This window comes from Callorhinus ursinus, unplaced genomic scaffold (genome assembly GCF_003265705.2).
Source record: "Callorhinus ursinus isolate GAN/ISIS: 27379988/994484 unplaced genomic scaffold, GSC_fseal_2.0 scaffold10, whole genome shotgun sequence".
NCBI classification, from domain to species: Eukaryota; Metazoa; Chordata; class Mammalia; order Carnivora; family Otariidae; genus Callorhinus; species Callorhinus ursinus.
In genome coordinates, this window is record NW_027397072.1 from 57,486,262 (window position 1) to 57,510,585 (window position 24,324).

The window sequence follows — 24,324 nt, forward strand, 5'->3', positions numbered from 1 at the left end:
GGATATGGGAGATTGTGCTGTCAAAACAGAACCCCAAGTTCCATGGCTCGAGAAGAAAAATTTATGTTCCTCTCCCCTTAAATGCCCAGGGACCCTGCATTGTCCTCACCATGGGATCCAGGCCCACGGAACAGCCTCTAACTGGAACTTTGCTGGCTACCTTTTAAAGCCTCGGCCAGGATGTGATACATGTTACTTCCCTACACACTCCACTGGCCCAAGCAAGTCACATGGCCACCCCTGAGCTCCACAGGTGGGAGGCAGGCTCCTGCAGGGAGGAGCATTGCAGCAAACACTAATACAGTCCCCTACTTCTGCACGGATTGGAAGACATATCCTGCCATATCCCAGTTTCCAAGATATTAAAAGGTAAAAAACTGTACATCCTGGAATTGAGGAGTTACAGAACGATCATACCCAGTAGACAGGCGAGGAACAGAGGCCGAGGTGGGTCACACAATGCACCTGAGACCTTGGAGTGAAGGGGCTGGAGCTTTAGCCCAGGGATCACCAACTCCACTTTTACCTGGCCCCAGTGAGCCCTTAGGGAGGTGGCCGGCTCTGTCAGGGGCTGGGGACGCTGGGGGGCCCCTAATTTACTCTCCGTGGATTAATCCCTTTCTTTTTTAAAAACTCTTTTCAAAATTCAAATGTTTTGAGCTAGCACTGCGCTAAGTACAACACTGAGGCATAGGTCTCTAGTTCCCTTAAACACAATGTCTCAGGTCAGTCAGGGGTCAAAAAGAAGAGTGACAGAGGTCGGCTATTAGCTGTGGAAAGAAAGGCATGCACTCAGAGGCTAAGATACACGTGACCCCTTCCAATACAGGGCTGGCCCTGGCCCTGGTAAATCATCCCACGAAGAGATGACTATTTACTCTAGGTTAGAGGCCTGGTGGGTGTGTGTCGAGTGCCAGGAAGCCAGTGAGCTGGCCATTGGAATGTGCGTGTGGGTGGGGTGGGGGGAAGTGGCCACTGGCTTCCACTGAGTCACAGAGGATTGAGAGGGTGAGGGAGGCTGGCCCCACCTTGGTGCAGCAGGAAGGGGCAAGGTCGGAGGAGTCAGAGGTTGGGTGGGGCAGGGAGCGGAAGACAGGCTGTCTCAGGCCCCAGCAGGTCCCTGAGGTGGCTGGCAAACAGGCCTTCGATGCAAACATTGCCCAGTGAAAACCACCCAGGATCCAGTTGGTGATCCAGAAGGCTCCTTCTGGGATGCAAATCAGGGTTGCCGTGAGAACATCCAGAACCTTGCCTTTGTCTGGTTTGAAATTCAAAAGTTGCTGGCTAGGGCATCCAATACAGATTCTGTAAAGTAGAGATTTAGGGGCCTTTAGCTGCCACTCCTCCCCAGAGCCAGAATCACAGCAGTGAGCAAGCTTTCAGACATTTTAAAAATGGGAAGTAAGAGAAGCTGAGGGTTTCTGACAAGTCGAAAGCACAGAATGGTTGGAGGAGATGTGGACAAAACCAGAAAATGAAAGAAAGCCAGCTATAGGATGGGCTGCTGGCTAGTCACGTTGTAATCTGAGTGTGCAGTCCCAGCTCTGCTTTATAAAGTGGAAAGGGATTACTGGGGGGCGGGCGGCGGGGAGTGTGCAGCCAGTCAGACAGCTGCCGGCCTCCTGCAGAGCTCAGAGGCCAGGCTGGCCTGCCAGGACCCCACCTCCACCCAAGCTCCCCTCCCCGGGGGCCCCCTGGAGAGAGGGTTCACTCCTGCACTCTGCCCAGTGGGCCCCCAATCTCCACACATCGCCCTTCCAGACCCACCCTCCGGCCTGTCTGGCCACCCTCCCTGCTCATGTCTGTCTAGAGCCTTCTTTCCATCCGCCTCCACACCTGGGCCTCTCTCTCCTCTCCATCCTTCAAGGTCCTCCTCCTGAATTACGCCAGGCCTCACTGAACAAGGGCTGTGTCCATTCCTGGGGCTCCTCTGACTGAGAGGGCGGGGGCCTGGCTTGTAGGAGCGGGGTGGGGTGGGGGGCACTGAGCACTGACCCACGTAACAGTAGGGAACACAACGTTTTCCTCAGCCCTCTTAGGGTCCCTGGCCACGTTTGAAAATTAAACCAGCAAAGACAGGTTAACGGGAGAAAAGCACACAGACTTATTTCATCTGAGCTTTTTGTGACACAGGAGCCTTCACAAGGAATTGAAGGCCTGAAGAAGCCTGAGTCTTTGTGCTAGGTCTGACTGAGAGCGGACAGTCACGGAGGAGCAAGACAAAGGAGTAAAGGAGATGAGGTGATCGTCGCAACCTGGGGGAGATTTAGGAAGGCCTCTTTGTAGGGTTCTTCTTGGCTTCCCTCTGTCTTCAGAGATAAGGTTGCTCCTTTCCTCTGGGTATAGGGAGCGCGCCTCTCACAGGAGGGCTTTATGATTTGTTTCAGGGAAGAGGGTCGGGGGCTCCGAGTGACCTTCTGTTTCTGCTTTTCTCGCCAACTCCTTCAGCCTAAAATAGTTAAGATGCCTAGATGCTGTATTTTGGGGTAGCATGTCCTTGAACCTCATCATAACCAATTGGAGGAAAATTCCAGGCTAGAGCTTGTGGCCTGGGGGGGCGAGGGGAGGGGTGCTGATCAGCTAGAGACTTAAACCTCACCTGTCTGTCTATCCCTGCCTGGTGCTTTCCCGCATGTTTATCTCTTTAGGTTCCTCTCCTCCTCTCAAGCTGGCTGCCCCCTAAGGCTGGAACATTGTCTTGCCCCTCCGTCCCTCCCCTTACATCCTCAAGACCAGGAGAGGTCACCTCTTCCTCTGCTGCCTGGTAGCATCCACCCCAGTAGCTGGGGCTGGGGAGTCTTCGAAGAGAATTAGAAGGCGGTTGGCGCTGGGAAGACCCGGGCAGTCTGAGCCACACAGACCATGATTTATCATTTGCTAATGGTTGCAGTGTTGAGACTTCAACTGCAGGGTGAACTCCTCACGGGGGTTCTCTCCCGGGCGCGTTCTGCTCTCCCCCAATAAGCGGGCCCTCAGCAAATGTTTGCTCACTGGTTGATGAACTCTCAGAACCAACAAGCCTGGCCAGGACCGCTGATCACTAAAAAGAGACCTAACCGCGAAGCTTAGAGTGGATCCAGAATCCTCAAGGATCTTCCAGGCTCCTAGGAAATCCAAACTAATCAGGGGAGATGCCGACCTCCCCCTGCCGCATTGTTGCGATCAAGAATACAAAGGACCTGTCCCTGCCCAGTGCTCCCACCCCTCCAGGGCCCGGAAAGGCAGCTTTGGGTAGAGGGCCATCCCAGGGATCCCTGTTCGTTCCCCTCCCTCCACAGACCCTGATCTTCAGGGCTGGGGTAAAAAGGGCCAGGGATGGAGGTGGCAGCAGGAACACTCCCTTTAGCAGAGATGATATCAAAGCCTATCGCAGAAGATGGTGGACGGTTGTAATTTGCCATTTAATGTGTCCGTTCGAGGGGTGAGAATCTCTGTGGCTTTCGGCTTTGTAGTTGTTCGTTTCCCACCCCAGCATCCCAGGGTGGCCCAGCAGGGCCTCCCTGGTTCACAGCCGGCTTCTCCCTCCCACCTTCCCCAGCTGTCTCTCTCCGGAGCGCTTGTCTGCCGATTCAAAAGCAGGGCGGGTTACACTCACTGCGCTGTCTGTGAGCATTTATTGATTAATCTGTCAGTGGGTAAGTACTTAGTGAGCATCTGTTGTGTGTATCAGTCATTGTGCTGGGGGCTAAGAGGACCCCTGAGAAGGGTAAAATTGGACCCACTCTCCAGGAGCTATGTCTACATGGGGAGATCCCTGAAGACACATGACACTGGGCTGGATGGTCTTTTATTTTTTTTTTTTCCTTAAAGATTTTATTATTTATTTATTTGACAGAGAGAGTGAAAGAGCACAAGCAGGGGGAGCAGCAGAGGGAGAGGAAGAAGCAGGCCCCCTGCTGAGCAGGGAGCCTGATGTGGGACTCGATTCCAGGACTCTGGGATCATGACCTGAGCCGAAGGCAGAGGCTTAACCATCTGAGCCACCCGGGCGCCCTGGGCTGGATGGTCTTAAAGGTTCTTTGGGGCATTAATATTATGTGGTTAGAGTGATTAGGTTTGGGCCAGGCTCTGACGGATGATGGGGTCTGGCTACCTGTTAGAAGGTGGGCGGGTGGGAGGGGGAGTTACATTTCAACAACTGGAAATAGGAAAGTACAAAGCGTGTTCTGGGTCAGGGTGTCGACGTGCTTGGATAGAGGATTTTTATGAAGCTATGACAGAAGGTTTACTACGATATTGGTTAGAGCTAATGAGTACATACATAATGTATCTTGGGCAGAGGAGAGATGGTGAGAATTTGAGCAGGTGAAAAAGCAAAGTTGGATCGTTTTTTATAATAGCCTTCGCACCCCACTTGCCCTCTGCTGCCTCCCTGATGGACACTGCTGGTCTTGTGCTCTGCAGACACCCCCACTTCTTTCTTTTTAACAGAACTCCTGGGATCCCAGACTTCAAGCGCTAAAACTGGAACTGCCCTGGGGAAACTGGGATGGTGGGTGACCCTGTCAGGGGCTCTTGAAGCTGTTGGGGAAAGCACCCCAAAATGAGATCACTGGCCATTCCCAGTGCACAATCTCTAACCCCATTGGAGCTTCCCCTGGTTTAGCAGTCCTATTACCCAGCCTGGCTAGCCTGACACCATTTGCCCCATTGGTTTCCAGTCTTTACCATCGCTCTCCAACTGCCTACCCAGCTCCCGCCGCACGCCCTTTGCAGCTGACTTCCAACTTCACAGATGAACTAGGGGCTATTGGCCATAAAACCCCTCACCCTCCTGCATTCTCACTCAGAATGCATGTCCTTTTCGGCTGCTGGAGGAAGCCTTTCTCCATCTCAGTGCATTCGTCAGAATACAGAGGCCTCCCTCCCGCGCACCCACCTGTAGCGATCACCCTGCTCCCTCCTTCCAAGGCCCATCTGCCATCTGTTTCTAACTATCCCTTCAACCTAGCCTCTGCCCCCCCCCCGCTTTTGCCATCAAAGGACCCATCACTGGGCTCATCTCAAGCCACAGCTGGCTGCCCAGTGTGCTCCCCTTGACACCCCCTCCTGGAAGCCAGCCCTCCTCCCTTGATCTCCCCCCGCCCCGCTCCCTCTCTGGCTGTTTCTGTTCAGTCTGTTCAGGGCTTCTCTTCCTTAGCACTGTAAATACCGGTATTTCCTTCTCTCCTCAACTGTATTCAAGGCTTCTTCTGGATGATTCTATCTACAGCCATGGTTTCGGCGATTATTAAATCCTGACGACTCTGTAGCTCAGGCCAAGACATTTTTTTCTATGCCTTGACCTGGATGTGCTGTGAAGTCATCAGTGTGATTGTCAAGGTCCGTGATTTTGGAGTTAGGTTTGAGTCCTGGCTCTACGACTTACTGGCTGTGTGACTTTGGTCAGGGGTTTAAACTCTCTGTGCTTCAGTTCGCTCAGCTGTAAACCAGAGATCATAATACACTTACCTCATGGGGCTGTTGAGAAGATTAAGTAAGATTATGTAGAATGTTTAATACAATGTCTGGCTCATAGTAACAATCAATGCAGTTATTTTTATAGCATTCAGTTGTCTATTACTTTTTTTTTTTTGAGCTTGTATTTCCTGAACTACTAGACACTCAGCCGTTGAAATCATTTAATCATTAAAAACAAAAAACTGAAACCTCATGGGGTAGGTGTTGGAGTCTCTCTTACAGGTGAGGAAACCAAGACTGAAGAGACGAAAAGCATCTTGAGCTCAGAGCCCCAAGCCAGGCTCTGAACAGATTGATGCCAAAGCCCTTCTTCTCAGCCGCTGCAACGAACCCATCTCTCATGGTACTCAAATCAACGTTCCTTCTCTTTCTGTGTCCCACACTTGCCCTTCTGCTTAGAGTTTTGCCAGAAGGATGCAACATTTACTTTGTCAGCAAAAATCAACTCTCTGGGAGAGAAGGGTGTGGAGAGAGAAGTGGTGCTAGTCTGCTCGCTCCTTCTACCACCGCTACCCCATCCAACCCTTCAGGAGGCCCCTGCATCTTCTCTCCATTTACCGCTCTTGCCCTGCTGCAGCCCCTCCAGATCTTTCGGTGGGCTATTTCCTAAAGCCCGGTGCTAGAGTCAGCACCTACTAGGGCATCACTAACTAACCGTTAAGGATCAATGGCTTACCTTAGCCTTGCCCCCAAATCCACCCTTTATTCTGCTGCTAGGGTGACCTTGCTACCACCTAACTATGTCCAGTTCATTCTCCTAAGGGTCCTCAATGCCTCCTTCCATTTCCCCAGGACAAAATGTTAGGGAGATTCAGGCAAAAGAGAAGTCCCGTGTGAAAGGCTTTGGAGCCCCTTGGAGGGAAGGGAATTGCCGCCAAAATCCGAGCCTCTGAGTCTGGCCTGAGGATGTCGGGTTAAGAATCCAGTAGTTCTTTCTCTGGCCTGCCTCCCAGGGCCTCCACGAGCTGTCCCCATCACCCCAGGAGGGGTCAGTAGCGAGCAAAAGGTGTTGCCATAGGATGGGACTGGTGTGACCTTGCTTCTGCGCTGCCTATCCAGTTCCCCGGGCAGAAGCCCGAAGAAAACACTCCGGCCACACAATTGGTCTTTTATTAGCATCTTTTCTGGCAGTCTTGGGGAGAATTTAGGCCTGAAGCGACTGGAAACTAGATCCCCGCCCCCCCCGCCCCGCCCCGCCCCCCCCGCCCCGCCCCGCCCCGCTCCGGTTTAGCCCCTCCTACTCCTGCTCCTGGGGCTTGGAGACGCCCGGGCAGGGAGGAGAGGCTGCGGACTTTGTTTCTGGCCCGGCCCCCGGGCACAGGCCTGCGGGAGAGTTGTCGCGTTAATTGCTCCTCGGGCCTTCGGCCTCCTGCGGGCCCGCCCCCGGCGTGACTCACACCTTTTCCTGCAGGGCGGCAGCGTGTGGGCCGTGCGGGGCGCGCCCAGGAGGGGGCACGTGCCCTGGTCATCCCCGGGGGTGCGGGGTGCGTGACTGGCCGGCCTCCCAGCCTCTCTCAGCCTTCTCGGGATTTCTCCCATCCCTCACGCCACGTTTAGAGTCGTTGGGTCGGCCCACCCTGGGGGAAGACACCGAATCTGGAGTAGGAAGAGAGATCCCGGCACGGTCTTGCTCTGCGGCCACTCTCCGGAAAACCGCGTGAAAAAGGGAAAGAGATCTTCTCAGCCAGTTAATCAAGCCTCTACAGTATTGATCAGGGGCCCTAAACTGTTAAAAGTTGGTGGGAGGGAGGGGGTAAGAATATCAAACAAAGGGGCGCCTGGGTGGCTCAGTTGGTTAAGCGTCTGCCTTGAGCTCAGGTTAGGATCCCAGGGTCCTGGGATGGAGCCCTCCGTGGGGCTCCCTGCTCAGTGGGGAGCCTGCTTCTCCCTCTGCTTGTGTTCACTCTCTCTCACACACAAATAAATAAATAAAATCTTAAAACAAACAAACAAACAGGGGCACCTGGGTGGCTCAGTCATTAAGCCTCTGCCTTTGGCTTAGGTCATGATCCCAGAGTCCTGGGATCAACCCCCACCCCCCAGCTCGGCTCCCTGCTCCCCGGGAGGCCTGCTTCTCCCTCTCCCACTCCCCCTGCTTGTGTTCTCTCTCTCGCTGTGTCTCTCTCTGTCAAATAAATAAATAAAATCTTTTAAAGAAATTAAAAAAAGAAACCAAATAAAGGAAGAGCCCTAAAGATAGTATCTTACTTGCCATTTACTCCAGGGCAGTGACTGACTTGGTGGGGCCAGTCTGTGGGTTGCCTCTTATGTACTTGCCAGAAGTCCTTGGGCTAGTTTAAGATTTATGAGCATCAGCTTCTTACTCCCTGGAATTCTGGAACTTTTGAGCTAGAGAAACCGGACAGAGCACCCGTAGTTGTCAGTTCTCATTTTAATGAAGAAACCTGGCGGGCTAGGTAGCCTGATGCTGTTCTGGCTGTTAGTTAATGATGAGTCACACCTGGAACCCAAGTCCCCAACTCACCTTATACCTACTGTCAAATGAGCATCTGCTCCCAGCCTTACCTGCTGGGTGGAGGGCTGGTGGGGAGCTGATGCGTGTGAGGTACCCTCCAAGGAGCTGGTATTAGGGAAGCATTAATCAAATGAATGGGGTCTCCCATGGGTTAAGAACTTCGTGTGTAAACAATTTTTGTGTTTCAGTGGAAAACTGAATCACCCATATGGATCATCTACAGCACACCCTCCAGGGTTATGAGATTCAAGCCCTATTCGCTATCTTCAAGCTATTTTGCAACTCAGTAAGTAGGTAATTGATAGATATGTAAATTCAGTCTTATCTGGTAGAGATTTGACTTCTTCCCCCTCCTCCACGTTGGCAGGAAAAATAAACCACTTCTGTCTTCATTTGCAATTCATCTCAACATTCCCTTACTCCATGTAAATTTGTGCTGTTTTGACTTTTCCTTTGAACCAGTTATAACATCTATCTGCCTGGTTCTGTCATATCATTAGAGCAAAATAAATTCTTTAACACGTGCTCATTTTTTAATATTTTTACAGAAGTCACGATTTTACCTTATAACAATGTCATGCCTCATCTGTTAGGCACAGCCATCCCACTGTGGGCTATGGTGAGTAGCTGCTGGATGAGTCTGTTCCTCTGTCCCAATGAATCCAACCTGAGTTGCTCTTCTCTGGGTTTGCCTTGGAGGACAGTGTGTTCTTGGGATGGCAGAGAGACTGACCTGGGCCCCGCATCTCCACTCACTGATTGGTGTTCCTCTGTTGACATTGTATCCAAAAACTATGTCAGAGAGGACGTCATACCCAGTTCTGAGGACATGAGGCTGTCTTGGAGGAGAGGCAGAGGGCCAGCCCCAGGAAGCAAGGATTTCATGGGACAGGGAGATAGCCTGGCTTAGGGACCTCTTAAGGACCTCTGGGTTTGATTTCTTTTCTCTTTTTGCTCATGGGTTGTCAGAACACTGAAGATAACAGAAGGACTTGCTTGCTCTACTAGAAAAATGGGGGAAAGGGAGAGGGAGATGGGAGGAAATGAGGGAACAACAGGAAAGCAGGAAGAAATGAGAGAGAGAAGAAAGGACAGCAGGGTTCAGAGACTTCCCATCATGGTTCCCTGGGCTACACAAAATGATCCAAGGACACAGACAGCATTACCTCACAGTGCCGAGATTATCCCTTTGTCACTTCTGATTCTGTGAAGGAGAAAGCCTCAGCTTGGTGCTAGTCTGGCTTCAACACCTCTCTTAACATTTCCTATCTCCTCTTAACCAGCTCTGAGCCTCCAGTCACCAACAGTATCTGGCTAGAATTTCATACCATTGCTCTGTTTTCATGGTATATATCTTATTGTTTTATAATTTCCTCCTGCTTACAGCGAGGAATACTGATTTTTCACTGATGGAAAGCTTCTTTTACTTTTTTAATTTTTTTGAACATTTTCATCTTTTTAAAAACTTTTTATTGTTATGTTAATCACCATACGTTACATCATTAGTTTTCGATGTAGTGTTCCATGATTCATTGTTTGTGCATAACACCCGGTGCTCCACGCAGAACGTGCCCTCTTTAATACCCATCACCAGGCTAACCCATCCCCCCCCCCCAAGAACCCTCAGTTTATTTTTCAGAGTCCATCGTCTCTCATGGTTCGTCTTCCCCTCCGACTTACTCCCCTTCAGTCTTCCCCTCCTGCTATCTTCTTCTTTTTTTTTTTTTTTCTGGAAAGCTTCTTTTAAAGGTAATTTTGTTCAGATTTTTAAAAGGGAGTCAAGAGGGAAAAAACATCAGTCAATGTCAAAAAAATTCAAGTAAATTGAGGATATGCAAAAATCATGAGGGTGGCACAAAATGACTGGGATTTTGGACTGAAATAGAGAAGAAAAGGGAAGAAGACAAAGAAGAAAAGAGAAAGAAAACAGTAGGAATGAGAGAAGTGAAACTGCTGGAGGGGGCAGGAGGTAGGGGTTGGGGGTGAAGGATGGGGCGGCTGGGGCCAGGGAGTACTCGTGAGGCAGGGCAGACCCTACAGTGAGAGGGGAGGGCCTAGAGGCCTGGGAGGGGGTCCGGCTTTTACGTTTGGGGTTGAGGGAGAGATGGTATGTCTCAAATGTATCTCAACTGCTCAGGAGACTGGGAAGTTATTCAGGAAAACTACAAGTGGTTTAGGGTGACTCTGACCTTGAAGAAAGGAAAGGGGGGCAGAGTTGCTGCCATGGGCTGTCCTGCAAATGAACTCGACGCTCTTTCTGCCATTAAACAGCCACTTCAGTAGACATCACTTCATTTCTTTCTTTCTTCATTGGTATTCATTAGATATTTTAAAATGTCTAATTGCAAGAACTCATTTCAAGAAGCTTGAATGTTCATGCCGTGGCATGAAATTTGTGTCCAGTAACTCAGAGCCTGTCTGCTTCCTTACTTAATTTAGAGATATGCTGGTTGGTGCAAGACTTCTGGTGCCAAAAAATCTTTCATTTCTGAAGTCTTCTAGCCAAGCTCAATGAAAAATAAGCCATAAATACTCATTCCAATGACTCCCCAGGCCATAGTCACAAAGCTTTTATACTGCATTTACTCAGGGCTCCTCAGCCAAAATTATCTTGCTCCATCCTTCTCCAGGGTCCTTGGAAATGTCTGTGTCCTCCCACCACCTGGCTCACTGTGTACCCCCTTTCCTTGCAGGCCATGCATCCAGATGCCAGGTTGAAGCGGTGGGCCCTGATTTCCTGCAGCACTAAGCCTCAGGCTCTCCTGGCTTACTGTGCGGTGATGCTCTGGCCAGAGGCACTTGAGGCTGAAGCCTTGGATTCTGGCTTTTACTATGGGAGGCCCTTGCCACTGGGGTTCAGATGTCCAGGTAGAGCTGATGAGTCCCTGGGTGGTGGCCTGCAGGATGGATTTGCAAAGTTGATCCATATGGGCAAAGGGGAGTGGGAGGTCTTAGAAGGATCTAGGAGGACAGGTGGGAGTTCACAAACTTTAATGCTCCTCTCTCCCTCCCCATGAATTGCCCTAGAACCCTTGGAGTTTTAGGGTTCATAGGCTAGTCCTGTTTCCAAAGGCCCAGCATAGACCAGTCACCAGGCAGCCCACACCAGGATATGCTTGTGTTTCTCAGTGCTGGCTACCTATTAGAACTAAATGGGGAGCTTTAGAAATACTGCTGCCTGAGCCCTGCCACAGACCATTTAAATCTAGAATTTCCGACGGGTAAACTTGGCCATTGGCATTTTTTTTTTTTTTATTGAGGTATAAAATAGAACAAAGTACACAAATGTTAAGTATACAGCTTCATGAATTTTTGCACCTGGGCAACTACTACTGAGATCAATATTCAAGATGTGAAAGCTTCTAGTCCCTCCAGAAGCTCCTTTCCGCAAATATCAAAGCCCATGAAGTCAGGAGCAGGGGCAGCTAGTAGCTCTCTTGAACATTTCTAGTCTTCCCAACTGCTGGGGTAGGAGAGGAAAAAATTCTTCCCCTATCCACCTAAGGTTCAGTGGCTGGAACTCTGTAAATTAGACTGACAAAAGACAGAATAATGAGAGAAAAGCAGACAGAAGTTTATTAACATATGCATCATGCATACACACGGAGCCCTCTGAGACAGAAGAACAAAATAACAACGTGTTCTTTAAAAAAGAGACAAGAGGACGCCTGGGTGGCTCAGTCGTTAAGCGTCTGCCTTCGGCTCAGGTCATGATCCCAGGGTCCTGGGATCGAGCCCCGCATCGGGCTCCCTGCTCAGCAGGAAGCCTGCTTCTCCCTCTCCCACTCCCCCTGCTCGTGTTCCTGCTCTCTCTGTGTCTCTCTGTCAAATAAATAAATAAAATCTTTAAAAAAAAAAAAAAGAGACAAGACAAAGGAAAACGACTTTGAACTTCCAAGGGCCGAGTGTGGGAAGGCACATATCCAGGGAAACTAATGGAAGATAAGGGCTAGTATTAGCAAGGCTTGTGATACAGAGTCCTTGGGTGCTGTCTCTGGGCTGATCAGGGTCTAGAGTAGCCTCCAGCGATTGACTTCTGTCCTTCCTGACGGAGAGGGCAGGGGGGTGGGGGGGAATACCTTTACAAATCTCTGTCGTGCTTTTTTGGGCAAATAGGGGGAGGACAGAGAGCTTTATCCTGTATCTGCTCAAAATAGTCCTCATTCCCAAATGGCATATTTTGGGGAGCAGCGTCTTCTGCTCCCCTTCCCAGGAGACCCCTGTGGAGCACTCTAGGTCCACCTCTTGGTCCCTGCCCCTGGCGTGGGGCGGGGAAGGGGATTGCCTAGGACCCCAGGGCAACTCTCTCCCTAGGGTCTTCACTACTAACATTTAGAACTAATGGCTTGAGGATCAGTGCCTGATGCCTTCAGAAAAGCCAGAACTCCGGGCGCCTGGGTGGCTCAGTCAGTTAACCATCTGCCTTTGGCTGGGGTCATGATCTCAGGGTCCTGGGATTGAGCCCAGCATCTGTCTCCCTGCTCAGTGGGGAGCCTGCTTCTCTCTCTGCCCTCCCCACCACTTGTGCTTGATTGCTTGGTTTCTCTCTCAAATAAATAAAATCTTAAAAAAAAAGAAGAAAAGAAAAGAGGAAGTCTGATGGGTGTGTGTGTGTGTGTGTGTGTGTGTGTGTAGGGCCTGCCTCTGCCTTGGGTGTTTCTGTTTTTCCCACTTGACCTGTCCTGCCCAGAAGGTTCAGCACCTTTCCCTAAGAAAGCTGTTTTGTCACTGGCTTTTTAAAGTCCCATATTACCTCTCTGATATTGTTGTTTCGTGTGTGTATAGTAAAATATACATAACATAAAATTTACCATTTTAACCAGTTTTAAGTGTGCAGTTCAGTGGCATTAACTACATTCACACCGTTGTGCAAACCGTCACCCCCATTCTGGAGTTTTTCAGCATTCCGAACTGAAACTGGGTACCGACCAAGTGGGGACTCCCCATCCCCCCAGCCTCTGGCAACCACCATCCTCCTTTCTGTCTCTGTGAATTTGCCTGCTCTGTGAATTTGCCTGCTCTAGGGACCTCAGGTAAGTGGGCTTCACTAGTGTAATGTCCTGAAGGTTCATCCGTGTTGTAGCAGATTAGAGTTTCCTTCCTTTTAAAGGCTGAATAATATTTCATTGTTTGGATCTACTATATGCTGTTCATCCATTCATCTGGGACATTGCTGTTTCCGCTGGTCGGCTATTGTGAATAATGCTGTTAGGAACATCGGGGCACAGACAGCTGTTGGAGTGCTACCGCATCCGTACTTTTAGATGTTCTTCTGCTGATGCTAACATGCAGCGGGGTTGAATTTCTCTGGTCTGGAGGCTCCTCAGGCTCTGTCCCTAGTCTCAAAGTCAGGCTTCCTCACAGGGCAGCTGGAGAAGCCAGGAGGTGGTGGGACTAGGCAAACCCTCGTACCATCGGGGCTTCTGATCCATCCCAGGTCACATCCAGAGCTGCTTCCCTGGAGGTGGGCTCCTGTTCGACTCAGCCACTTCGGCATCCCTGAGCTCCAGAAAGTTCCTGGACCTTTCTGCAGGCTGGCTCTCCTCTTTCTCTTGAGATCAGCTCCGCACCTGAAGAGTGGTAGATGGGACGTTGTCTTCCACAAAAGATCCTGCTGCACCCCTCCCCTGCCCCACGGTGGACTTAACCACTAACATGACCAAGAGGGGTCACTCCAAGTATCTTCCTAGAACAACAACAAAAAATCTGCTCCAAGAGGACTTCCTGCCTCCACCAAGCCCCGGAAATGCCCGCAGCCCTTAAATTGTGGCTTCAGGGGCTAAAAGGAAGCAGCTTTGGTCAGCCGTGCCCCCCACTGTATTCCCAGGCCTGCCGGGAGACAGATTCTGGCCTCGGATCACAACTGCACAGGTAGCATGGGTGGAGTTTACCCTGGGTGTGCAGGGGCCACTGTGCCCTGTGGCCCTGGGAGAGGTCCATTTCACTGCACCCCAAGGGGTACATGGTGTGGCTCACTGGGTAGTAGGGACCTCCAAGGGGTGAAGGCAGTAAAGCCGGTGTCTGCAGGGCTGGCCGCTGGGGGTCCTGGGGCCAGTGCTCTGGGCTGGGACCTCTGCCTCCTCACGGCCTCTGGCAGGAGTGGCACTGCCAACGCCTGTCTGGGCTTCAAGGGCCAAGACGGTGAGCTCACAGGCTGCCCTGGGGCCTCCTAAAACCGGCACCAGAGGAAGCCAAAGTCCTGGGTTGTGCGGGTGGGGCGGAAGCCAAGGACATTGGAGTTTTACTGCTAATGGGGGGGTCCCCTTAGGGCCTTTAGGCTGTAGAGGCCTTGGAAAATTCTCATGCACCAGGATCATCCTCAAATTCCCAACCAACAAATAGACTGATTCTTAGAGAAGTAGTTTCAAATCTTCCCGTTCCCCAGAAGAACAGTCTAATTTGAGTTTCACATTCCCCGACTCTCCCCGCTCTGGGGGTGCTGCTATAGAGTAAAATGGTCAGGGTTCTGAAAGCAAGGCTAGCCACTAGAGGCAGGGGTGCGCGCACATGAGAACTGGGGGCCCTGGAAGAGGAGCCAGGCTTTTCAAGACGTTCCAGCCTTCTGGTTTTCATAAAGCAGTTCTTGTCCTGAGGATGAAACCGGAAGACAGCGAGAGTCCAGTAAACCAGGTCTGCCTGCTGGTGGCCAGAACTGGTCAGGCATTTCTGGGGCCACCACCTTCTCTGGGGCTTATTGAGGTCAAGGTCATCTCTAAGAAGGACCAGTCAGCAGCAGTGACTGCCTTCTCTTCATCAAAGTGTGAGCAGGCTGAGAGGCAGGGATGGGGCCTGGTCAACCCTGGCCAACAATGGGGTATTAGAGCTTTCACAAGGTCTTTACATTCATCTTCCCGATGCTAGGCTCTGCTCCCCAACAAGCTTCCAGGGAGCACCCATTTTGTGCAAGTCACACCCCTATGCCCCGCGGAATAGAGAAAGAGAGAAGACAGCAAGAAATTTACCATCTGGTAGAGGAGAGAATCAGGCATATAAGGAAAGGAACCAATGCCCCAAATAAAGTGTAGGAGAGGAAAGACTGTTCCTCTACCCTCCTAGATTCGATAGCTGGGTCTATGAAATAAATTCACAGCAGACAATGAACAGGAGAAAAGATATACACATGTATTAATTTTTAATAGTCCGTGGACAAGGGCATCACAGAGGGAAAAAATAGCGAACACCTGAAAAAGAGATGAGACTTGAGAGCTTATATACCGTCTGAGTAGAGAAGGAGAGGGGGATGCGGGTCACTTAGGGGAGAGTAAATGCTTCGGGGAAAGGTGAATGGGCCTTCAGAAGAACAGACGGGAGGTATGAGGGTGTGACAACGTTTGTCTGGGGGTGGTGTGGACTCGAAGTCTCCTCTCCTGGGATAGGAGTCAGTCTTCCCCTGTGCATGAAACTCCCAGGTTGGGGATTTAGGACAATCGAGTTCCTTTTGCAGGCTCCGTCTTTAGGCGGAGGAGGGCAGTTCCGAGAGAGCCTCTCCCTGCATCTGCTGTTTTTCAAAGGCCTTCAGCTCAAAAGAATCAATATACCAAAGCAGCATATTTTTGAACTCCTTCAAAAGTAGGAGTAGAAAATGCAGAGTTCTGTTCACAAAAGAAGTAATCTTCAAGCTGTGTGGGATGTTGTTCTGTTAAGGCTGTGGCATTGTTTTTATACGAGTTTGGTATTCTTTTAAATGATGGAAGAACCTAACAAAATTTTATTAGGGTCATATGTGTGCTAAGCCCTCTGTGAGCACTAATTTGTGTAGCGGATATAACGACACTAAGAGGAAAGTAATAGCATTATGTTCTCCATTTTACAGGCAAGGTTAGAGATGGTTAGAGATGTAAAATACTCTCCCTTGTAAGAAGGGGAGCCAGGACCTTAACCCAGTCTGGGCCAACTCTAAAGCTTGAGTCGTGGATGCGATGCTATGCTATATGTTCAGATGCATCCACGGGCACTTTGGAGGAAGCTCTGAAGAAGGGGGAGCTGACTTTGATTCTAGTACTATCCAGCCTATGGCCCTAGCTCAGTACCAGGCCCCCAAGCCTTTGGTTTCCTCCTCACTGATTTTAATCGTTGAACCAGATGACTACACATACACCTTCCGTTCACTAAAATTCTCTCAATCTAGGATTTTTTAAGTTCTTACGCTGAAACCATTTCATGTTCACTCTCTTAAATGTCTAAATCCTGAAGAACAAGGCAAGCAAGCTGCTGCTGTACTTACCCACTCTTGGACCTCTGGGAAGGCCGCTAAAAAGGCCGAATGCAGTAAAGCGTCGAACGTGGGATTTCCAAGGTAGGGAGTCACAGTCACGTTTGGAAGGAACTCAACATCCTTACTCTAACATATACAGTGTGTATTAGAGTTGACTGCTATGTCAAACAGCCATCAATGGCTTAACCCAAGGAAAGTTTACTTCTCACTTAGGAATAGTCCAACCCAAGTTTCCTACTTCTATGGCTCTCCTCCAAGGGGCTTCCCAGGAACCCAAGCTCTGCCCATTTCCTACGTCCTCAGAATACTTTGGCTCCAGTTGTAGAGGAGCACACGAAAGCCTTTAAGGGAGCAAGAAGTAGCCTCTCACTTCTACCCCATTCCATTGGCCAGAATTGGTCAAATGATCCCACCCACCTTCCCAGGAGAACTGGGAAACATAGTCTCACTGTGTTTCCAAAAGGATGTTAATTTTGATGACTATATAGTGGTTTCCATAGAAGACCATAAGTAGTCAAGTCAATCTTTAAAAAACAGGTCGTGGAGGCTCTCCTTTGCTGTGCTCTCTGGGTTGTCGACAGCCCATCTTCCCATCATGACTGTTCATAGTACTAACTTGAGTGTCCCTTGGCAAGAATAACATGACCCCCCTCCTTTTGGTTCTCCTTTCTTTCTTTTTAAGATTTATTTATTTATTTGAGAGAGAGAGAGAGAGCAGGGGTGGGGGCAGAGGGAGAGGGAGAGAGAATCTCAAGTAGACATAACACGGAGCTCAGAGCCCGACTTGGGGCTGGATCCCATGACCCTGAGTTGATGACCTAAGACAAAACCAAGAGTCAGACACTTAACTGAGCTATCCAGGTGCCCTTCTTTCTTTCTTTTTCAAGGAAAAGTAGACTGCCACAAGCAGCACCTCATTTGGATGTGTCTGGAGTCTTGGAAGCTTGACTATCCTAGGTTCTTCTACAAATGGACCTTGAGAGCTTGTTTAGAGATTCTAGAGCGCAGCTACTCGTAGACCCTTGACCTAAGGAACAGTCCTCCTCTATGGGGGAAGGTCATCCTCTTCAGCTGAGTGTATAGCTCCAGGAGGGACACACTAAGTAGTGAGGGAAGAAGGGGACACTCACCTAGCCAGCCAGATCAGCCAAATCAACCCTGGTGATCAGTGGGATGACAGATGTCTCAGCCAGCTTGCCCTCACATCTGGTAATAGGCCGTTCTTAAAGTGTGTAATAGGACTTTCTTCAGTGTCTTGTCTTGATGGTAATAGTAGTAACTAGCATTTATTGAGCACATACTATTTAATGAGGCACTTAAATCATTATCTTAGGGTTGGGGCAAATCTCATGGTCTGGATGAAATACATAGAAATGAATAAATGGTTTTTACTTCTATTTTTAATGCCCATTCTGCTGGGTGGCAGAAACTTAATTCCAGATGATTTTGGCTCCTGCTCTATCCCAGGTTTCGTCTGAGTTTCCAGGTGATGGGAAATAGCTGGGATTTGATGTCCTGGTGTTCGTCCTGTCAAGTGACAAAACGAAAACAAGTTGAGTTTAATGTCCTTTATGCAAGGCAAAAACAATCCATGTGTGGGGGGGGTCGTGCCTCACTAGCAGCAGAGCACTGTTCCCGAGGGTGTTTGGGCGAGAGTGAGCTTTATAGGGTGTTAGAAGAGGCAGTGTGGAAATAGGGCATGATTGATGAGCGTTTCCTTCTAGAGTTGGCAGGTCCTGTTTCCTCGGGTAAGGTAAGCTAGCTGAAGCTGAGTTGGAGGACTGTGACTGGTGCATGCTAGGTTTCCTTGACAGATGTTTTTCCTAAGCACAGACTTGGGTTTAGATTTGTGACGTGAGCCTCCATTTTGTGGGTCCCGATGTACAAATTAACTTTATCAATCCGAACTGCCAGACTTGACATTCCATCAGGCCCCCGCCTGGGTTACTCCTTGGCTCTACACCTCAAAGCCATGGTTTTCTCTGCTACCTCAAAACTACCTCCCACTTTACCAAGAACAAGCCACAGTTTCCGGCACCTGGAGAGATCCCAGCACTCCCACCTCGCCGCCCAGCCCTTCTGCCTGACGAAGGCTACTGCCCAGGAGCCAGGAGGCTCCGCTGCCCCACCTCCCCGGGGCAGTCCTCTTTCTCAGGGACACACTACCGATGTTTGGCCTCCCCTTGGTTTCTCTCCTCCCTTCCATAGCCTTGGTAATCCTTGTAGGCCTACTTCTCTGTTTTTCCGTGTTTAATATTTATGCCCCAGAATTGATGCTTCCATTACTCAAGGGTTAAATTTTGCAGTGCCAAAGGCCTTGTTCTTACCACTCCTAAGTAGTTTTGTGGCTTTTCTGCCTTATCACTCCTCCCCTGAGGCAATAAAAGCTAGCTGACTTCAAGGCGATGATAAGGAAAAACTACAGACCAGATCAGGAGGAGGGCGAGAGACGCTAGGAAATAAATACACAGTTAAAAAAAATTTTTGTAAATTTGTCAAAATATTTTCCTGTCACAATCTCATTGAATTCTCAATGGCTGCTTTCTGATGCAATTGCCATGACTATCTCTACTGGACCCATGAAGACACTAAGCTGTATCTCAAGATCTACTTTGCCAGGATATTTTCTGGGTGTTTGGTGGATGATAGAAGTTATTATCATTTGTAATTGGTAGAAAGTCAGGAGAAGGGCCATTTACAAGACATTCACTGTTATTACGTTTAAGCGCCAACACAAACTAACTGATATGAAATCTTATCTAATGGAGACAAGTCTTAGACTTTTTTTAACAAATACCTAAGGCACACTTGAACATTCTACGGAAGCCTATTATTTGGAATGGATAAAACAAAAGGTTGGGAAGTATCCTCTTAATTAAGTTAAACTCCTTCTTGCAGTCTCTTCTAATGATTTGCTTATTAGGAAAATCTTTTTATTTACCAACAATGTGAATGTAAAGTTTGCTCCATCGTTCAATAAATATCGACAGAGGCCTTTTGAGGCTGAGTGCAGACAGTAATTAGGTTTTAAACTCTCCAATTTGCAGCATGAAGATTCTCTAAGCCGCCTCCTCCCCTCAGCTTTGAAATCTTTTTCTCAAATTTAACAGCAAGGTTTCTTTAGTCAATGAATACTTGAAGCAGAAGGCTCTGCACCGGAGGGGGCTCTGGGAGCCTCGCAGAGGAGAGGGGTGGGGGGCCAGGGAAGGGTGGTGGTTAGAAATGTGGGAGGAGCCGATGCCGGGCATGGTGCAGGCATCAGTGAGATGTTTGAGGGAGGGACCGAAAATGCAGGGGAGCAAAAGGAATAGAGTCCCCTCCAGTCCCTCTGGGGACAATGCCCCCATTTTCCAAAGATGCTCCTTACTGATCTGTCTTGACTGAAGTTCGGTGCGCCAGGATGACTGGGCTTTTTCTTATACCCCAGTGAAACCCATCCCACCTTGGTATCAGAGCACCAGACGGCCCGGCAGAGGAATCTGGAGAAGCAAAAGACACAACAGAGATAAACCAAAGTAAGTGTGCAGTTGAATTCTTGGAGATGGCGGGTTACCCTAGGGACAGTAGTCGAGGTTGGGTGGCAGGGGCTCTCACTTCTAAAAGGAACCATGGTAAAAAGTTATTTTTGGAGCTCACAGACCTTTGCTCAGGATGCCAAAAAGCCTCCAGAGAACTCCTAACCTAGGCATCCGGGTTCAACGAGGGCTCATCATCTCTCTCTCTTTTTTTAAAGATTTTATTTATTTATTTATTTGACAGAGAGAGCGCGCACTAGCAGGGGAAATGGCAGAGGGAGAGGGATAAGCAGGTTCCCCACTGAACAAGGAGCCCAATGCGGGGCTCGATCCCAGGACCCTGAGATCATGACCTGAACCGGAGGCAGATGCTTAACTGACTGAGCCACCCAGGCGCCCTGAGGGCTCATCATCTTAGGGTGGAAGAATCAGCTGCCTCAAAAGGAGGGACACCTGGCACCTCTGAAGGTTGGAAGCCCTTGGGTTCAATGGTTCTGAAGGCACTCACCTTCTGTTAGAAAAGATGGCAGCTTCCTGCTTGGTGCAGACTGCACTGGCATCCTTAACAGGAGGTATCTAAGTGGTGTTGATATTGCCACCTAACTGCCTTTTCAAGCACCAGAATCAGTAACGGCCATTTCCAGTAGTTGAGCAGGTGCACAGTGAAGCCTGAAGGTGACTGTAAAGGAAGGAGCCAGGTGACCTGGATTCAGATCCTGGCTTCACCACTCTCCAGGTATGGTAGATTAAGGATGGCTGCACATTCTTTTCACGCCTCCGCCCATGAAGAGATGGAGTCCGTTCCCCATCTTCCTTCCCTTGGCTGGGCCTGTGGTTTGCTTTGGCCAAGAGTGTGCAGTAGAAGTGCCAGGCTAGCACCAGAGGGGACGTGCAGCTTCTGCCCCCGCCTCTCTGAGTGCTCGCTCTCGGGACAGCCCCTCGCGGAGAGGCTACCTGTGACACTTTGAGTGACGGCTCCAGCTTTCATTTGTTCAACCAAGGGATGTGGGGACAGCCAGCTCAGTGGAGCCTCCAGGTACCTGCAGCCCCAGCCAACATCTAACTGCAGGTGCCTGAGACCCCAAGTGCGAACCACCCAGACACCTCCAGAGAACCCTAGGCCACCCAACGGACTACTTCAGGCCCCTGCCTGTTGGGTGTGTACAGAGTATGACCTCAGGTGAGGTACGTAACCACCCCGAGGTTTAGCTTCCTTGTGTAAAATGGGCAAAACGGCCGTGACGACTTCCTAGTGCTTGTGCTATGAATGTAATAATGGTGAAGGGCCGAGCACAGTGGCCGGCACACACTAGGTCCTCCATAAACGCCAGGCTTCTTCCCGCCCCTTCTACAGGAGGTTATATATCCCAGGTGTGAGTGAATCTTGGCTGCTGCTGAACTTCCTGGGCAAAGACCCAACTGCCCTCAAAGGGAATGCCTGGGATCGAATTTGAAAATGGGGCTGGAGAGAACTTGATTGTTTTTTTTCTTTCTGGGGCGACCTGCACACCCCCACCTCGGGAAAAATATTACCACGTTGTAGGAGGAAAATTGTAAGTTTTTAAAAATTTCTCCTCAACTTAAGGGATTGAGAGAGGAAGTTTTCGCCTCCCCCCCCTTTTTTTTTTAACCAGAAATATGCTTGCTCACACTGAAAAGTAGCGGCATGAAAGAAAACAACTCCCCTTCTGTTTCATAGCCAGCAGGTTTTCTTCAACAGCCCGGCCCCAGAGAGCCACAGATTGCATAGCGGGCAGACTTTGTTGAACAGATGAACAACTGTGGCTTAATCTGTTTGGGGAAAAGGGAAAAAAAAAAAAAGTCCTGAAGCAATTGATAAAGAGGCTGAGAGGCTGAGGTCAGTGTGAAGGAAGAGTAAAGGAGGCCAGATTGGGGGGCGTTGAAACCTAAGCCTCTTTCACCCCCTGTCCTGAACTGGGCGTGTGAGTAACAGTCAGGACGAATCTGCTGGGAGAGGGACTGAGAGCCTCATGGACCGCCTGAGTTTGGAGTCATACTTACTCTACTACCCAAAACAATTTTTTTTTGTTTTTGAAAACCGTATTCGAGTATAACATAGAAAAGTACATGAATCTTAAGTACAGGCAAATGAAGCTTCATAAACTGAACACATCGTGTAACCAGCGTGTGGGTCAAGAACTGAATATTAGCGGCACCCCCAGAGGGGGCCCCCCCAGGGAGAATTGCTATCCTGACTTATAACCTCCTTATTTTTAGTAGCTCATACACATTCATGTGTGTTCTTCTGGGGACATTCTACACATATGCAAGAATACAGATGTTATTATTTTACACAAATGTAGTAGAAATGTATTTTGCACACAAGGTAGCGTATTATCCAGGATGATCTGCCTCTGACTTTTTTCACATTTATCTTGGTGGTCATTCTGTATCACTATGTAGAAAGCAGCTAGGTTTCTTGAGTGGTCACATAACATTCCATTGTCTGAATGTACCACAATTTATTTAATTTTATTAAAAGGCATCAAGAGGTTGTGTTCAACCTTTTTAGAGTTGGCTTTTTTTTAAAGTATTCTTGAGGTATACTTGTGGTCCTTTAGATTTGAGGTGGCAACTAGATGTTGCTCTCTGGAAGCCTTAAAAATACTGCTATGAGTTCCTACTCAGTTCTGGAATATGTTGGGTGTGGTACCACCTGGGGTGGTCGCCTCTTTTATTGCCTTGTCCTGTTAGGACTCAGTTGTTCCATGTTTGAATGTGTATCCAGGAAGTGGAAATAATGTCCCTGACACCCCCACTTCCTTTTCTGGCAAATCAGCATCCGGTGAATGAATCCAACTGCTTTCACCCTCCTCCCCCATCTCAGTCAGCGTCTTACCCAGCATTGTCCTGGCTGAGAGCTAGAGGTTTTGGAAGTTGGACCTCAAGAGCTCTTCCAGACAGGACTAGTGGGAGGAATTATTGCTCGTTTTGATCAAGCCAAGCCCTCCCTTTCTGCCTGCCTTTTCCTTCTGTGGGTCTTTCATCCCTCATCTCCAATCTCAGCCTCAGTCTCTGGGCCCTCCCTGCTCGGAGCTCTGCTCTCCAAATAATTTAGACTTTGTGTGAGTTCAAGTTGGTGCCTACTTCTTTCTCCTACTGGTATTTGCTCTTTAAATTTCTTACCCACCATATTTATAGAACAAAATATTTATTGTCTCCTTCAGGCTTTTTGATTCCCTGACAGAAGGAACAGTTACATATTTGGGCTTGGGGCACTCTCCCCTCCTCCCTCCTTCACTACCAGAATCACGCCTGTCCTTCCCCAGACCTCAGGGACAGGCAGGAAGGGGCAGGCCTAGCTGGGTCAGGACCTTGGGGTGAGGTAGGACTGTCTCAGTATCTCTTACCCATATCAGAGAGGCAAATGCCACCAGCTATGTGCAAAGTGGTGCCAAGGCGGAGCTACAGAATCATGTCCTCCAAAGGCAGGCAGGGTCACAGGCAAGTACTGGGGCTGGGGAAGCCCGCATTCAGCGCAGGAGGGAAGTCCTCAGGGGTGTAACACCGGGAGGTAAGGATTACTGCCTCACCTCTTGGAACCCGCAACCACGCCTTCTCTGAGCCTCAGCGAAGGCAGTAACAGTGACCGCCTTGTAGCGTCATAATGAAGATTAAATGAGTTGATATATAACCATGGTAAGCGCTCTATAAACGTTAGCTCTAATTATTATATGAGGTGGCCCAGACACAGCGGCCCCAGCGCCGATTACCAGTGGCTACATTAGCTCCTTCCCTGCTCCATTCCTCCTCCTGTGACTTGGCCTGCTCTCCTGACTCTGCTGAGCACACAGCTCAGCCTTCCCTGCCTAAGCCTGTTCCTGGTCTCCGCATCCCCTTTCACGCCCCTCCCTCCTGCCTGCTGCCTCCCCCAGGAAGCCTTCACTCCTCACCCCTCCTCAGCAGGATCATCACTTCCTGGCCCTCCTCTTGGGAAGGACTAAAAGCCCACCGCAAACCAAGGAACATAAAACAGCTTCTTCCAGCAATGCTTTTGTGTCTCATTGTCCCCTTCGTCTTGGCATTGTCCAGTCTCCTTCCAAAGTCCCAGCTCTAAGATCTCCCTGCCCCTCTCCTCTTCATGTGCCCTGAGGACAGTCTGGTGGGAGAGGAGAGGATGCACAATCCCGACCCTTGGGGACTCTCCTGAGATCAAAGATGCCTAACACCTCTCTATCCACTGGGCAGGAAGATAAGAGCAACAGAACTGAACAATTTCCCGGTGAGGACCTGCTACAGAGCCTGCACCGTTCCAGGCATTTTACATTTTACTCTTTCATTTGATCCCCACAGCAACGCTCTGACCCAGATGTTAGGACCATCCTGGAGATTTCCATACCAAGGCTCAGAGCGGGTACCTATCAAAGGCTTCATCACTGCTAAAGTAGCAGAAATGGGATTTGAACCTGGGTCTGCTTGACCCCAGAGTCCAGGAGGACTTCCGCTAGGAATAACATTTTACAATCTGCTTTGTATTTGGATCAACTAGCCCAAGAAGTGGTGTTTTCTACTTTTGAACTTGGCATGCACAGTAGATTAGCCGAGTCCCTAGTCTCAGTTATCGTCGTAGTAATACCTGGGTCCCTTCCCACCTCTGCTGTGGTGCCCAGCCCCAGCGCTTCCCACCCCCATCCCAA

At 49.6% G+C, this 24,324-nt stretch overlaps 1 protein-coding gene across 1 annotated transcript in view; it reads left to right on the forward strand.

Moving 5' to 3' along the window:
- The first annotated feature begins 4,078 nt into the window (after window positions 1–4,078).
- Window positions 4,079–24,324, forward strand: part of LOC112820700 (uncharacterized) — a 35,436-nt gene continuing 15,190 nt past the window's right edge. The window contains exons 1-5 of the mRNA XM_073896906.1: window positions 4,079–4,103; window positions 6,872–6,937; window positions 13,713–13,807; window positions 16,130–16,232; window positions 19,579–19,666. Coding sequence (XP_073753007.1) covers window positions 4,079–4,103; window positions 6,872–6,937; window positions 13,713–13,807; window positions 16,130–16,232; window positions 19,579–19,666 — 377 coding nt within the window. The remainder of the gene's footprint in view (window positions 4,104–6,871; window positions 6,938–13,712; window positions 13,808–16,129; window positions 16,233–19,578; window positions 19,667–24,324) is intronic.